Consider the following 14,148-nt stretch of genomic DNA (forward strand, 5'->3'; position numbering starts at 1 on the left):
AATGAAGAATTATGTGTGAAACCACCAGGAGCCCTTTAGTTTCCATTTTCCAGAACTACAACCTACCTGGATTCTCTAGAAGACAAGATGTCAGGTTCTCTGGGACTTTGCTGAGATAAAGTATCCTGAAACATGAATATTTCATGGGCGTTTTTTTTTTTTTTTCCTAGTGTGATTTAAATATCTTTTTTGGCACGATTACCCGTAAACCTGCTTAATTATGCACACCTGAGCATAACGACCTTTTCATTTCCAGCCCTTGTTAACAATTATAAATCAATTATAAATTATTACCAGAATATTAATTATTTATGCACTATATATATATTACAGAATAGTCTTTAAATCCAAAGGCATTTGCCTTTAAACCAACCCCTCGGCAAAAGTACGAGCTTCACACAAGATATGCAGTAATTTATTCCTCAAATCGCAGTTTTGCTATTATTTTTTTAAACAACTTGATGAAAAAGGACATAAAAAAAAGAGCAATTACGTTTAAGGAGGCCCCGAGTCATACTTAGAATATATGTCAATATTGTAACAGCATACAATTTATTTATATTTTGTATCTTTGTAAATACATTCATTACAAATTTGTCAACTAATTCTCAGAGTTACACACTGTTAGTAGAATCGCTAAAGTTGGCGAAATAATATATTGCCCAATAACATAACAAAATGTTCAATTGGAAGACCGGGAAAGAGAAAATATTAAAGGATCGGTTCACTCAAAGCTTTTGAGGAAGCCATTCCAGGCTTTTATTCCATTTACTGGACTTTAACGGGGACCAGCAGGGTTGAAGGTCCAAAGTGACGTTTCAGTCCAGCTTCAAAGGACCATACATGATCCCAACAGAGGAATAAGGGTCTTATCTAGCAAAAGCGATTTTGCTAAATTAAATAAAGAACATTTTATATGCTTTTTAAACCACTAATGCTCGTCTTGCGCTAGCTCTGTGCGGTGGGGACCATTTAAAATTTGCTAAATGTTGATTAATACATATTTATACGCCTTTATATACGTGGTTTATTGTTAAAAGGAATAGTCCACCAAAAAAACAGACAAACGCACAAACTCGAGAGAAAACGAACAAACAGCGCACTAATGATGATGATTATGTAATTTTCCCCAACGCTCTTCCTGAACTTTAAAGAACCCCTCTCACGGTCGATTAGAAAGCAAGCAATCCTTCAAATCTAACAGCTGAGGACATAATACTGTAAATTCACAGGTTATGCAACCGACATTTAATCATAAACATCATTATCTCAGAGACTGCACAGAGGTAATTCAATGTTTAATGAAGAAACACGAGGGGCTGAGAATGAGTGTTCTGGATTAAATATACAACGCCCCTGTTCAGCCGGGACAAAGACATCACCGTAATCACGTGAGTCATGCTAATATGCCCTTTAAACGTCACTTTAAGCACATATAGCTGTGTATCAGAGCTGATGCCGGTCCAAAATGATGGCGCTGTTAATCTGTGATTAGCTGGTGAGTCAACAGCAACTCCTGACTTTGGCTGATGATGAGAGAATTACAACATAATTACATTTGACATCAATTAAAGATCACGAGAGCATCGCCTACTGTCTGCCAACAACTTTAATTTATTCAAAGGGTGATTTCAATGAAGCATTAAATAGTCAAAACAGTCCTCAGGGCACATCAAATCGTTACAAAGCGATTTCACTTTAGCGTCGATGAATGATGGTTTCCTTCCTAAAGTTCTGCAGGGCAAATCATACTGTCGCATAAAACTTTCTGATATTTATAGTGCCCTCCATGGAATCAATGAGAAATGGGTGTTTATTCTGCGCAGACTGATTTCGCTGAAGGTAAGATCTGTCATCATTTACACCTCCTCGTTCCGAACCCAAACTTTCAAAAGCAGAAGACTCTTTTCCATACTCAAAAAAAAAAAAAAAAAAAAAAAAAAAAGCGGCAGGGGCGAACTCTCAAGCTTTAAAAGTGACAAATGCGCCATGAAAGTATCGTAAAGTGGTCCACGCAACTATTGCAAGTTTTCAGTAAAATATCATAAAGACCTAAAGGTCTGATACAAATAGCTCAAGAGCCAAGATCTCATTCTGCCAATATCATCTCTTTACATAAAACCTTAATAATGGCCTTCTGTCGGCTTTACAGACGGCAGCAGAAGAGATGTAAGGAACTGTAAGATCAAATCATTAGACCTCATTTACATGTCAATCAGTGTGTCCTCTTTGATATTTGATGTATCACTGCCTGATTCGGCGATTGAGGGATCAGACATTTAACTACCCGTTGAAAATGGTTTAGCAAACAATTTCTTTTTTCTTGCAGTGATATCTTTTTTTATTGAAACAAGTAGTCGGGAAACGAAGCAGTGCATCTAAGAGCTTGTTCTTGTTTCAAATAATCAATTTGTCACGGTCTGGCCAAACTGCATTCGCTGGTTGGTTTCAGGTGGACGTTGCAGAGTGCGTATCCTTATCAGAACTTATAAGATCAATGATCATATTCAGAAAATAAGACTGAGCGTAAAAAAATGAGTAGCAGTTTTGTAATGCTAATACAACTACTCTCTCCGTAATATTGCTTTCTAGGGAGAATCAGGAGTGTTATTATGAATTACGGACTGAAAATGCTTATACATAGTACGCCAGACAAAAACTTGCGGCACCCATTGATACGCAGAAATGGTCTTTGGCTTATATATAGCTTGTACGTGCATTTGATATGAAGTTTTCACGTAAACATGATACCCATCTACCCCACAACTCGAATCCTACACATTGCGCAGCATATACATGCCAACATAAATTTTTACCACAAGGGGACCAATACATATATATGGTCACGAGATCGAGCAAACACACAGCTTTTCGCTTCACAAAGCATTAGCTGGTGCACTAAGTGGTGTTGAATTATTCGTGCATCGTTGTGATGTTTTTAACAGCTGTTTGGATTCTCATTCTGACGGCACCCATTCACTGCAGAGGATCCAGCGGAGAGCAAGTGATGCAATGCTAAGTTTCCCCAAACGTGTTTTCATCTATAAACTCATCTACATTTTGGCTTGCCTGAGGGTAAATACATTTTACCCAACAGATTCTTATTGACTAAAACTGTATCTTCTGCTATGAAATAATTACAAAAAAACGTGTTAATATATACCTATAGCATTTTTCATAATAAATTGCCATTTTTTTCCTTTAAGAAGACAGAACAAAATCGCAACGACAACTTTTAAATCAAAGTTGTGAATACAAATTAAATTAGCCTCCATTTTGTGATTAGTAGGCCTATTGTGATACACGTGAAAATGTATGATTGATATTTTGCCCAATATAAAAGAGCGAGATGTGAAAACATAGGTTACATCTTTAGTCACTTTAAACTGTCTGCAGGTAAACAACAGAAATATTTGATGAATCAACACTTGTTTGGAGTTGAATTGAGAACCTGCAGCCTATCAGCTGCCAGCGCAGATCTTCAGTCATTAAAGCACAGCCACCCCCAGACGCGTGACGCGTGATCGCTGCCGTCCACCCGCGACGCTCCTGAATCGCTCGCAGCGCAAGGCTGTAGCCGGCGGATGCAACACGTCCCTCAGACTGACCGGTGCTGAAGCTGCGCGCGTCCCGAGGATCCCAGCATCCCCGCGTCCTTTCACAGCTACAGTATGGATCGTGATGCCTTTTACCGTCTGATCAAACTTCGCTCCGTTTTGTTTTGTCGCTTTAACCGTCACGCTCGCGTCCTCTCGCGATTTAATATCGGTGGGAATCGGTAACCTGACACGACAACTCGTTTTTGCGGTAGTTATGCTTGTCGGTCTGACTCTCGAGCAACTGCGCGACGCTTTTATTTAGTTGCACTTCGGCATCGCCAAAAAGCGCAGAGGGATTTCTGGAGCGAACCGCCTTCTGGACACTCAGCTGGAGCAGAACCAGTGCCATGGGTAAGAATATGAAGCGAAGAAACATTTCTGTCTGTTTGTTGAATCGACGTATTAATCGCGTTCGAGTGCGTAATGGCACGACATTCGGAGCGCACGCAAACCATTCGACTCGAATCATCTGTTGCGAATGCGTTAATTGTGTGGTTTTTACGCGCTTGTTTATTATGAATGTGTGCGTGCGCGTTTGTTCTGCGTGTATTTCGATGGGCAATCGGTTTCTACATTCCTGATTTCAGTGGTGTTCTTTTCCACCTTCCTGGGCATTCATCACAAGACGCACGAATTTACTCAAACGCCTTGTAATTTAGAGAAACGCAGAGCTGAAACGGAAAAGCGTTAATGCTTCTGGACTTTTGAATATTAGCCTTTTTGTACAAACAGAGCTTTATCGTGTGGTTTTAAAGATGTTAATATATGAATCAACAAACGTATTGGCAAAAGCGTCTGTTTTTCTCGTGTTCGTCCTCAAAACCGACAGTTCTGTAGTTTTCTCGTTATTATGGACACAGATAAATAATCTTTTTCCTAGTGAAAAAATGATGCGCTGTTGCCCACAGTAACGCGTGCGGCAGTAGATGTGCGTTTCCTTCTGGATCCATAAGGCTTGCTGCATTTATTTTATCACCATTTTAGGAAAATGTCAACCTTTTTGCTTTTACCGATTAATTTTAAGAACCCGTCACACACTGAAGTAAAAATTAGACTATATATTGTGAGCAAAAACGCTAGTCTCAAATCTGCATGCATAATAATAACTGAAACAATGACAACAATCTTACTTCAGATTTTTCTGCATGGCACACCTCAAGATATTAACTTCCCAAAAGTATTCCCTGTCCACAACCCCATTAAATGCTATTAAGCTCTTTACGAATCGTATGGAAAGAGTTTTTTTTTTACAATGTTGTAATTGGTCTCTCACTGGCAATTCAGTGGAAAATGACAGACCTTGTGTGCCTTTGCATACGAAGCTGCACTCAGCAGTTGCTTGGGTTCACAATGTAACATTTCCTTGTGCTTCCCTCTGAAATCCACAAGCACCTCAATCATCATTTGACTCGGTGGCCACGTTATAATCAATTAAGGCTGTGTAGAGAGCCTCCGTCTGTGCATACTGCTGATTCTTTGTGCTGCTTCTGAACAAGGTACAAATAGACATCAGTCCTGCGGTTTCGTACGCTCTATAGACCACTGACTACTGTATTGTGCGCAGAACTAAAGTTGAAGCAGTGATGCCAAAATTAACTTCTAACATTAGTTCTACAAATGATTCCAAGTATGGGGTTTGAGCTTAGCACGACAGCTATACTTCAGATTATCAATAAAATCCTGCTTAAAAGCAAGTTGTATGGCCAAGGTATGATGAGAGGGAGCCAAACCTGCCAAATGTTGGAAGATTTCCAAGCGCCTATAAAAGGAGCATGTGAGGTCCTCCTACAGAAACTGCACCTGAAAACCAGAGAATTCCCATACTTGGCATAATGCATGGAGCTGCAGCTCATCCTATGATAAAAATCTTTAACAAATACTCCATTTTGAGTCTCGGAGCTAAGCAGTGTTAAATGAAGTATGTTGACATGAATAATTTATTTACAAACCACAGATATGGTAATGCGAGCGAACACTTAATGTATGCCAAAGTAACTACGAGAAAACACCAGCTGATAACTGTACGCTCTATCAAGATTAATCTAATTTAATATTATTATCAAAATGCATTAACTTGAGGACTCCAGGGCAAAGGAGGGCTTTGCCCATATGGCACCAATCCAACCGCATTAGGAATATTTTGATATTTAAGTCATGCACATCAAAGTAGCTGTAATATAGTTAGCCATGACTGGTTGTTTTACCAAGACTATAAGTAGCCAAAGCAGTCTATTCATTTGAAAAACATTTAAAATTTAAAATGCTTTATTTTCCTGCTTTTATTATTAATATAACTACTACTACTACTACTACTAGAGATTAATTTATGAATGATTCTAAATACTTGAATCAAAAATAAAGTAGTCGACAATAAGTAAATAAACTCTTTTACTTTCCTTTTGACTTTCCTTTCCATCAGACTTTATTGCAAACATTTGTTTTAAGTTACTGTTCACTCTCAGACAAAAACGGGTACACAAGCTGTCACTGGGACTGTACCTTTTCAAAAGGTAAGTCTTATTTACCCCTAAAGGGTGCAGAATATGTACCTTTTTTTTTTGCATTTGTACTTTTTGAAAGCTACTGCTCCAGTGACAGCTTTTGTAAATTTTATTTTTCTGAATATATAACACAGCCCAGGTAATTATAAAATACCCAATGACAGCAAGTAATGGTGGATTTTAAATCGTTTTTTGTTTTGTTTTTTTCAACTGGGATAAGTATGCTTTGGAGTGAAGCTGACCTCCATGCCTCCGTGTCCCAGTCTTCAAAAGCCTCCTCAAAAGTGAGAGTTTTAGGAGGGGAGTAGTCCTTCAAACCCACTGCAAACTTGAATTTAAAACGCCCACTTTAAACCCTAAAATCAAGTTCCATCCTTTTGTGGCATTGGCTATGCTGTTTCGCTAAACGAATCACACTACACAAACTGTAGCGTTGCTGAAAAAGAGCAAGTTCGAATTGCAATCGAGATATATTTTCCATAAGCATGTGTACTCTCTGGGATTTGAACCAATGACCTTGGCGTCGACTGCAACATTTGAGCTATAGTAATTGCACAGAGAACAGATGGGGTTGAATGCTTGTTAATTTCAGCTTTACCACTGACAAAAATAATGAAATTCTCAGAACCACAATGTGTTTTCACCCTTTCCTCAGGCAAGGTTTAGTTTGCTCTCCCCTATGGCTCTTGACAAGGCTTGTATTTCAATCAGATCCATTTTCCTTATGATCGAAGGACACACAATAGACTCGAATTAGGATTAGCTAAGCCCTTAAACATTAAACTCTGAGGACACTGTGAAAAAGGCATTACAAAAGCGCAGCTAACTCCTTGCGAGGAGAGTCCATTGGGAAAGGAGGTCCCCGTGGACAGTCAGCCTGAAAAAAGGAGACTTTAATAGACCTCATTGGAAAGTGTTGGGAACTCATTCTGTGGACTGGGAATTGATGCTCGAGTGAAAGTTAATCTACCACAAAGCATGACATCACACAACATCCTTCAAAGTTTAAACTAGGGCTGTCATTCGACGTGAATTAATTGCATGGTATGCCGTTTAATTAATCATTTGCAAATTTATTTATCAATATTAGCTAAGAAAAATCTCCCAAATGAAGATAATGCATTCATTAAAAGTTATTTTTATGTAATGAAGTGCACTAAATGAATTTGGCAGCTCTAATTTGAACACAAATGCTTACTTTAGAGAAACTCTTGACCTTTCTCCATCTGGTGCACTTCTAGCAACGTTGGTTAGTTGTTCTTTGAATAAAAAGACAGGCCCTTCTGCTAGCAACAAAGATCTAAATACTCTTGTGTACCTGAAGAACTGGATAAATGCGGTCTGTCTGCCACATTTTGCTTTATTTGGTTTGTTACTCTGCTACATTATTTCTCAAACCCTCATCGCATTCATCTTGTTTCTTAATCATCTCCTGCTGAGTCTGGCCTGGGTATTACTCTCCATGTCAGGGTAATGGAACACTGCAGCATTCATTTGAAATATCAACTTGTCTTTTTGCCAAGGGAGATGGCAGCCCTCGTTCTCTCAGCCTCTGTCCTCGTCCTGATGTCGAAGGGCCTGTTAATGGCCTTCTGAACCACAGAAACATGGACATGAGTGTCTCAAATGTCAATTAGTTTTCTTTGGGCTCCACAAAAAAGTGGTGGTGACACAGTTGAAACGTTCACAGTTTTACAGTAAATTATACATGCCATCTTGTGCGTCCATCAGATCACAACTATGGCATCTTTAGTGAGACATTGCGATAAAAGACAGGGAAAAGTAAAAAATAAAGCAATGTTTGCAACCCGTTTTTACTTCTATAATGTTATACATTTCAGAACCAATGATACTTTTTTCAGGATTTCAATTTTATTTATTATTTTTATTTTTATTATTCGAAAAGATTTTTATCTTGGATAAATGTAGTTCTTTTCACATTTTTTATTCATCAAGAACCCTGAAAAAAGTTTTAAAAAACATCCAACATTGATGTACAAATCATCATAATAAATATTTGATTTCTAATGGATCACTGAATAGTGATTAAAAAAAAATTGAAATTATAATGATATTTTACAAAATTATAGTTTTTTTAAATAAATGCTTCCTTCATCATCAGGAGAGATTTCTTAAAAAAAAAAATTAAACATCTTACTGATCCCAGACTTCGGAACAGCAGTGTATACACCTGAGGTGAGACCAGGATTGTCTTCATTTAAAAAGATCCTTTTTCATTTCATTTGGAGTTCAAGTAACTTAACTCAAGAAAATCAAAAATCAACATATACTGTAGCATGCAGATAGTCAGGAAAGCACAACAAAGCTTCAAAAAAAAAAAAACCCTCACCCACCACTACGAACACATCAGGCAGCTATGCTTTTAAAAACATCCTTATCTGCTCTTGATTTTAAACAGTTAAGTGAGAGGAAAACATTAAGCGAATAAGCTCTGCAAATCTTTAGCCTCTAATGACTCTCAAAGGTTTAATTTGCTCATTGATTTCTGTAACAGCCAGACGTGGAGATTGATTGCTAAGGTTCACATGCAGCCTTTCTTTTTTATTTTTGGGTGAAGTTTTTTCCTGTTGTACCAGTTTAATAACAAGCAGTAGAAAAGTAGAGTAGCCCACTGTTCTCGAAACACCCTCGAGGAAAACCCATCCAAATCTCAGTGGGAACGCTGCGCTTATCGAATTTTTTGTCCCCAATTAAAAGAATGTGCAGTATTAATGGGTCATATAATTACTTATAAAATGTTGTCTTATTTCTATATAAAAGCTGGTAGGGAATGCAGCCAGCTCGCTTGCTTGCGAAGTCTCATGTGGGAAGAATTACCACATTCTTAAGGGTCTTTATCCATTAAGACCACGTTGCTAATGATCTCTGCTGCTAAGGGAAGCAACGTGGTCTCAATGCCATCTCTTTGCTCCAATAACTAGTCAGCAGGAGATGGGTGACTGGCCTTTTAGCCACAGGATGAAGCATATTTACTGCCCCAATAGGACACTATTATATAAAATTGATGACTGTGTAAACCGTTTGGTATGCCCCATTGCTGTTGCACATCTCGTCTTGTTAAAGCATCAACGCAAAGCTGCAGAACAGTGGGGAACTTATTTGTCATGTGTTACTTGCTAATGATACAAGCAAACTTTGAGACAGATGACCCTGATGTTGCCTTTCTCTTGTACTTAATTTAGCGCGAAGCCTAAGATGCATTCAGCGTTCGACTGCTTCGCACTAACGTAGATTGTGAAATGCTATTTTTAATCTGCATCATTAGTTAAATCTTTTGTGGGGGTGTACGGGAAACTGCAAACTGCGCATATGTTAGACGTATGCTGATTAGCTCCGCTCTGATAAGTGGATCTCATTGATTTCCATTCATTTAAAACACCCTCTTCGCTTCCCACTCTTTGCTTCCATTTTGGCTAAAACCAGGGTACGTTAAAAGGTGTAGCGTTAAATGATGGATAATTCCGCTCGAATTCTCATATTCAATTAGAGGGTCCCCGGTGCATTTTTTTTTTTTTGATTTCATGCATTACATCTTAATAGCTTGAAAACACTCGGCACACTCTACAGGATGTTCCCCATCCATCACAGTCATGAATCGTTTTCCTTGATGATAAAGATGAGGCTGTGCATAATGGATGAGCGCACCCACTCTGTCACTTGCAAACCTGTGCTCTCTTGGGTGAATACTAAAACTGACCTCAAATGTTGTCTGTCTGTGTTCTTTCTGTGTCTCTCCGCAGGGCCCTTACTCTGGGAAGGGCGCCTGTCATGTTTTCTTCTCCATGCTTCTGTTCTCCTGCTGCTCAGCAAGGGGGAGCGGATGTGCCCTGTGAGCTGCCGCTGCGAAGGCAAGATTGTTTACTGCGAGTCTGGCGCCTTTCAAGACGTCCCGGAGAACATCTCTCTAGGGTGCCAGGGTCTATCCCTGCGGTACAACAGCCTCTTGTTGTTGATACCTTACCAGTTTGCCCACCTCAACCAGCTGGTCTGGCTCTACCTGGACCACAATTCAGTCAGCATAGTGGACAGACTGGCTTTCCAGGGACTTCGCAGGTTAAAGGAACTAATCCTAAGCTCTAACAAGATTGCACAGCTGCAAAATGGCACCTTTGAGACTGTCCCAAATCTGCGCAACCTCGACCTGTCCTACAACCAGCTGCAGGATCTGATGCCGGGACATTTTCACGGACTACGCAAGCTTCAGAATCTTCACCTGCGCTCAAACAACATCAAAAGCATCCCTGTTCGTACTTTTATGGAATGTCGAAGCCTGGAGTTTCTAGATTTGGGTTACAATCGCCTACGGACTATAACTCGCACGACCTTTCTTGGACTGCTCAGGCTGACAGAACTTCACCTTGAACACAATCAGTTTTCCAGGATTAACTTTTTCCTATTTCCACGCCTCTTGAATCTGCAGGCTCTTTATCTGCAATGGAATCGCATACGGTCGGTAGTGCAAGGTTCACCTTGGACTTGGCACACTTTACAAAAATTGGATCTATCGGGCAACGAGATTCAAGTTTTGGATCCGGCTATTTTTAGGTGTCTGCCCAACTTGCATACGCTCAATCTGGAGTCTAACAAGATAAGCAACGTGTCCCAGGAAGTTGTTTCATCGTGGATCTCCATTAGTACTATCAACCTGGCAGGAAACATATGGGACTGTAGCTTTAGTATCTGCCCTCTGGTGTCTTGGCTGAGAAACTTCAGGGGAACTAGAGATGCCAGCATTATTTGCAGCACTCCCAAAACCCTTCAGGGAGAAAGAGTTATGGACGCAGTGAGGAACAACTCTGTGTGCGAGGAGATATTCACTGTGGAACCGACCACGGAATTAACTCTTCTTTTGACTACAACTACGACAACTCTTTATGTAACAAAGCCACCCACAACCACCACTACAACCCCACGCACCACAACTAGACAGCTTTCTCAAGTTACCCATGTACAAAGAGTCACCCCAAAAGTGTTATTCCCTGTTCAGGCCAACAACGAATTCCTACCACCCCTACCAGTGACACCTAGCAGCCTGCCCTTCACCCCTGAACCCGAGTTTGAGCATATGACTTTCCACAAGATCATCGCTGGCAGCGTTGCCCTATTTCTCTCTGTGTCTTTAATCCTATTAGTGATTTATGTGTCGTGGCGACGCTACCCTAACAGCATGAGGCAACTCCAGCAGCACTCCATTCGACGCAAGCGCAGGAAAAAGACTCGAGAGCCTGAGCACAACATCAACTCTCAACTGCAAGAGTATTACCTAAGCTACAACCATGCCAATGCCGAGACCATGGACTCTTTGGTTAACGGGGCGTGCACCTGCACCATCTCGGGCTCCAGAGAGTGCGAGGTATGACCTACCGCTAAAAAAACGCATTCTCTGCACCGGGGAGTCAGAGGTAAACTTTTTCAAGAGCATGACTGCCCGCAAACCTTCTCTCCTTCTTCCTGTCGCTCCTTTGAATCACATCTTTCAAATGCTCACATTTAATTGCATGACTAGAGGAATGGTTCACTTAAAAGCAAAGATTCTTTTTAGTCACTCTCCAAGTCTTTTCAAACCTGCGGTTAATTGTTTTCCTTAGTCCTCTGAGGAAGAAATGTGAAGAATCTTCACACAAAGTCTTAGATAAAACAATAGTTCAGTGACCACGTCAATCAAGCTGTAAAAAGGACAGCCCCTTCCCCTCGTAATATTAGGATAAATGTAATTTGACTATATTGCACAAGTTTTATTAACCTTTAAGGATTTGAATGAATTAAACTTTTAATAACCCTTTTACGATATATGGAACAAATAACATTTAAACAAGCATTTAACAAACATTTTTTTTGAAAGAGTAAATAATGACAAAATTGACCATTTTGGCCAGTGTTTGAATTGAGAGGGGGCTCTTTTTAACCCTCATGTAAGATTTTGAACAGTCCTTTATGATCAACATAGCACAGGATGTTAGTCTCTAATATGAAAACTATAAAACTTTAAAGGATTGTGGCCTCTCAGTGAAAATCAATCGTGTCTCAGTGTGGCAGGTAATGGAGCAGCTCCCTGTAGTATACTTTTCTACCCACCGCTCATGACAAAGACTCCAAAAGAAGCCAATATATCAAGGTCAATCAAGTTGATAAAATAAATTAAAATCACATGACCTTCACCACCAAATGCAAAAATCATACTACTAGACATCACCTGAGCCTCTAAATAAGTAAATAGAAGAACAAATAACAATAATCCACTTTTGCTGCTGTATGGTTTTAAATGAACTTTCCATTTGACTTGAAGTGGCCAGAGACATGGCACACTAGGGAATGCATGTGTTCAACAGGATACAGGTTTAAATTCCGCTACCTTGGTTTACACTGATAAGTAATGTGTAAAAGTTGTAAACAAGTTCATCCTTTGACCCACGGTAGTATTTTATTTGATTTTACAACCCGTAAGTGCTTTTCAACCAGCTCTGTAATTTTCTTTTGATGGTCTCCCTCAATTAAACCTAATTCATAGCTAACAATCCTAGCAGAGTAGTGTCATCTGTAGTTGTCTTACAGAAACGAAGCCTTCTTGACACGAAACAGCACTCACGGTGACATTATTGTGAGTCATTATTATAAGCCTTGTTTTTATCATGGATCGAGAAGGAACGGCGTTCAGTAATTATGGACTTAAATTATGGAGCTTTATTTTACAAAGCATTGTTTTGTTTAGTTTTTTTTATTTTTCTAGACGCATTACGCGGCATGGCTACATGCCCTTTACCAGTACCAGCTGTTGGAAAATAATGTACATATTCATGTTTTTCATCACCTTCAATTATTGCCTAGTCTTTTAACTCCTGCTTGGGGCTGCTACATCGTTCATTTGATCACATCTTTGGGACTCTGTGTTATAATAGGTCATCATGTATTCAGTTTTGACATTTAATGAGCGGGGTACTCATTTATGTGTCTTATTATTTATCCTTCTTTCTCGTGTTTGTGTCAAATCGACTCTATTATCATTTTGGGTAATGCAAAATAATTAAAAGCACCCATACAAAAGCTTTTACAAAGATAACCAGATAATGCGTGACATTTTTGATGGGGAAGATGCACGCCTTAATTGCACCCAATTTGACTTTATGTCCCACCCCAAAAGAAACGCACAGCAATATGTCACGTCGGATGAGATGTGAGGTTGCAAGCATCTATCAAATCCGCACTGTATTTTTCAGGCAGAAAAACTTTTTTGCATGCGTCGCATCAGGCTTCAACTGATGGGCCATATTAAAAGGGTCACAGAAAGCTAATTTATTAAATTAATAAGTTAACTGACTTAATTTAACATGCATTTAACGTGATTAGTTATTTTAAAATGTGATGCAATTTATCATGCCCCGTAAAATGTATGTTAACTTTGCAATAAGGTATTTTCTAACCATCATGGAAATTCAAGCCTGAAGTATCCATTCATGTGTTTGTGAATGTGCTAAAATCATTTAAAAAAAACAAATGTAAATGTGAAATACAACGCAGCAGCAAATGTATGAAGACCAATAAATAATGCAAATGCATGGATCCTACATAAATAACAGATTTCATTGTAAAGTTAATATAAATGCAGCTCAGTTATACACTTTATTTTATTATCACTGAATATCAGCCTGCACGTATTTTAACAATATATGGACTTCTAAAGCTACCTTTTGCCTAATAAATGTTTTGAAATGCTAATTTTCATTTGATGACTTCCCAACAGATATTTACTATCAATTCTGATTAATTTGATGGATTAATTGACATAATTGGTTTGGTTTAATTTAATCAATTAGCAGGCATAAACATTGATTTACAGTCATAATAAAATGCAACTAACCACATAATCACACATAGTTAGTACAGGGCAATAAACAGGCTCATTAAAAAGAAGGGGTGGGGATTCCCGTCCAATCAAAACTATGGTAATTTCATCCGAATATTACAAATTAAACAGATGCCAATATGGGAATACGCATGAAAGCACACACACGCACAAAACTACACAAGGT

The 14,148-nt window shown here is 39.0% G+C and overlaps 1 protein-coding gene across 2 annotated transcripts in view; it reads left to right on the forward strand.

Moving 5' to 3' along the window:
• The first annotated feature begins 3,512 nt into the window (after window positions 1-3,512).
• lrrtm4l2 (leucine rich repeat transmembrane neuronal 4 like 2) overlaps window positions 3,513-14,148 on the forward strand; it is a 28,521-nt gene continuing 17,885 nt past the window's right edge. The window contains exons 1-2 of one of the 2 annotated variants that reach the window (XM_043247953.1): window positions 3,513-3,950; window positions 9,862-11,523. In XM_043247953.1, the coding sequence (XP_043103888.1) occupies window positions 3,947-3,950; window positions 9,862-11,480 (1,623 nt within the window). In that variant the 5' untranslated portion in view covers window positions 3,513-3,946 and the 3' untranslated portion in view covers window positions 11,481-11,523. The remainder of the gene's footprint in view (window positions 3,951-9,861; window positions 11,524-14,148) is intronic. The other variant, XM_043247952.1, reaches the window with a different exon arrangement.

This window comes from Puntigrus tetrazona, chromosome 8, assembly GCF_018831695.1.
Source record: "Puntigrus tetrazona isolate hp1 chromosome 8, ASM1883169v1, whole genome shotgun sequence".
Classification (NCBI taxonomy): domain Eukaryota; kingdom Metazoa; phylum Chordata; class Actinopteri; order Cypriniformes; family Cyprinidae; genus Puntigrus; species Puntigrus tetrazona.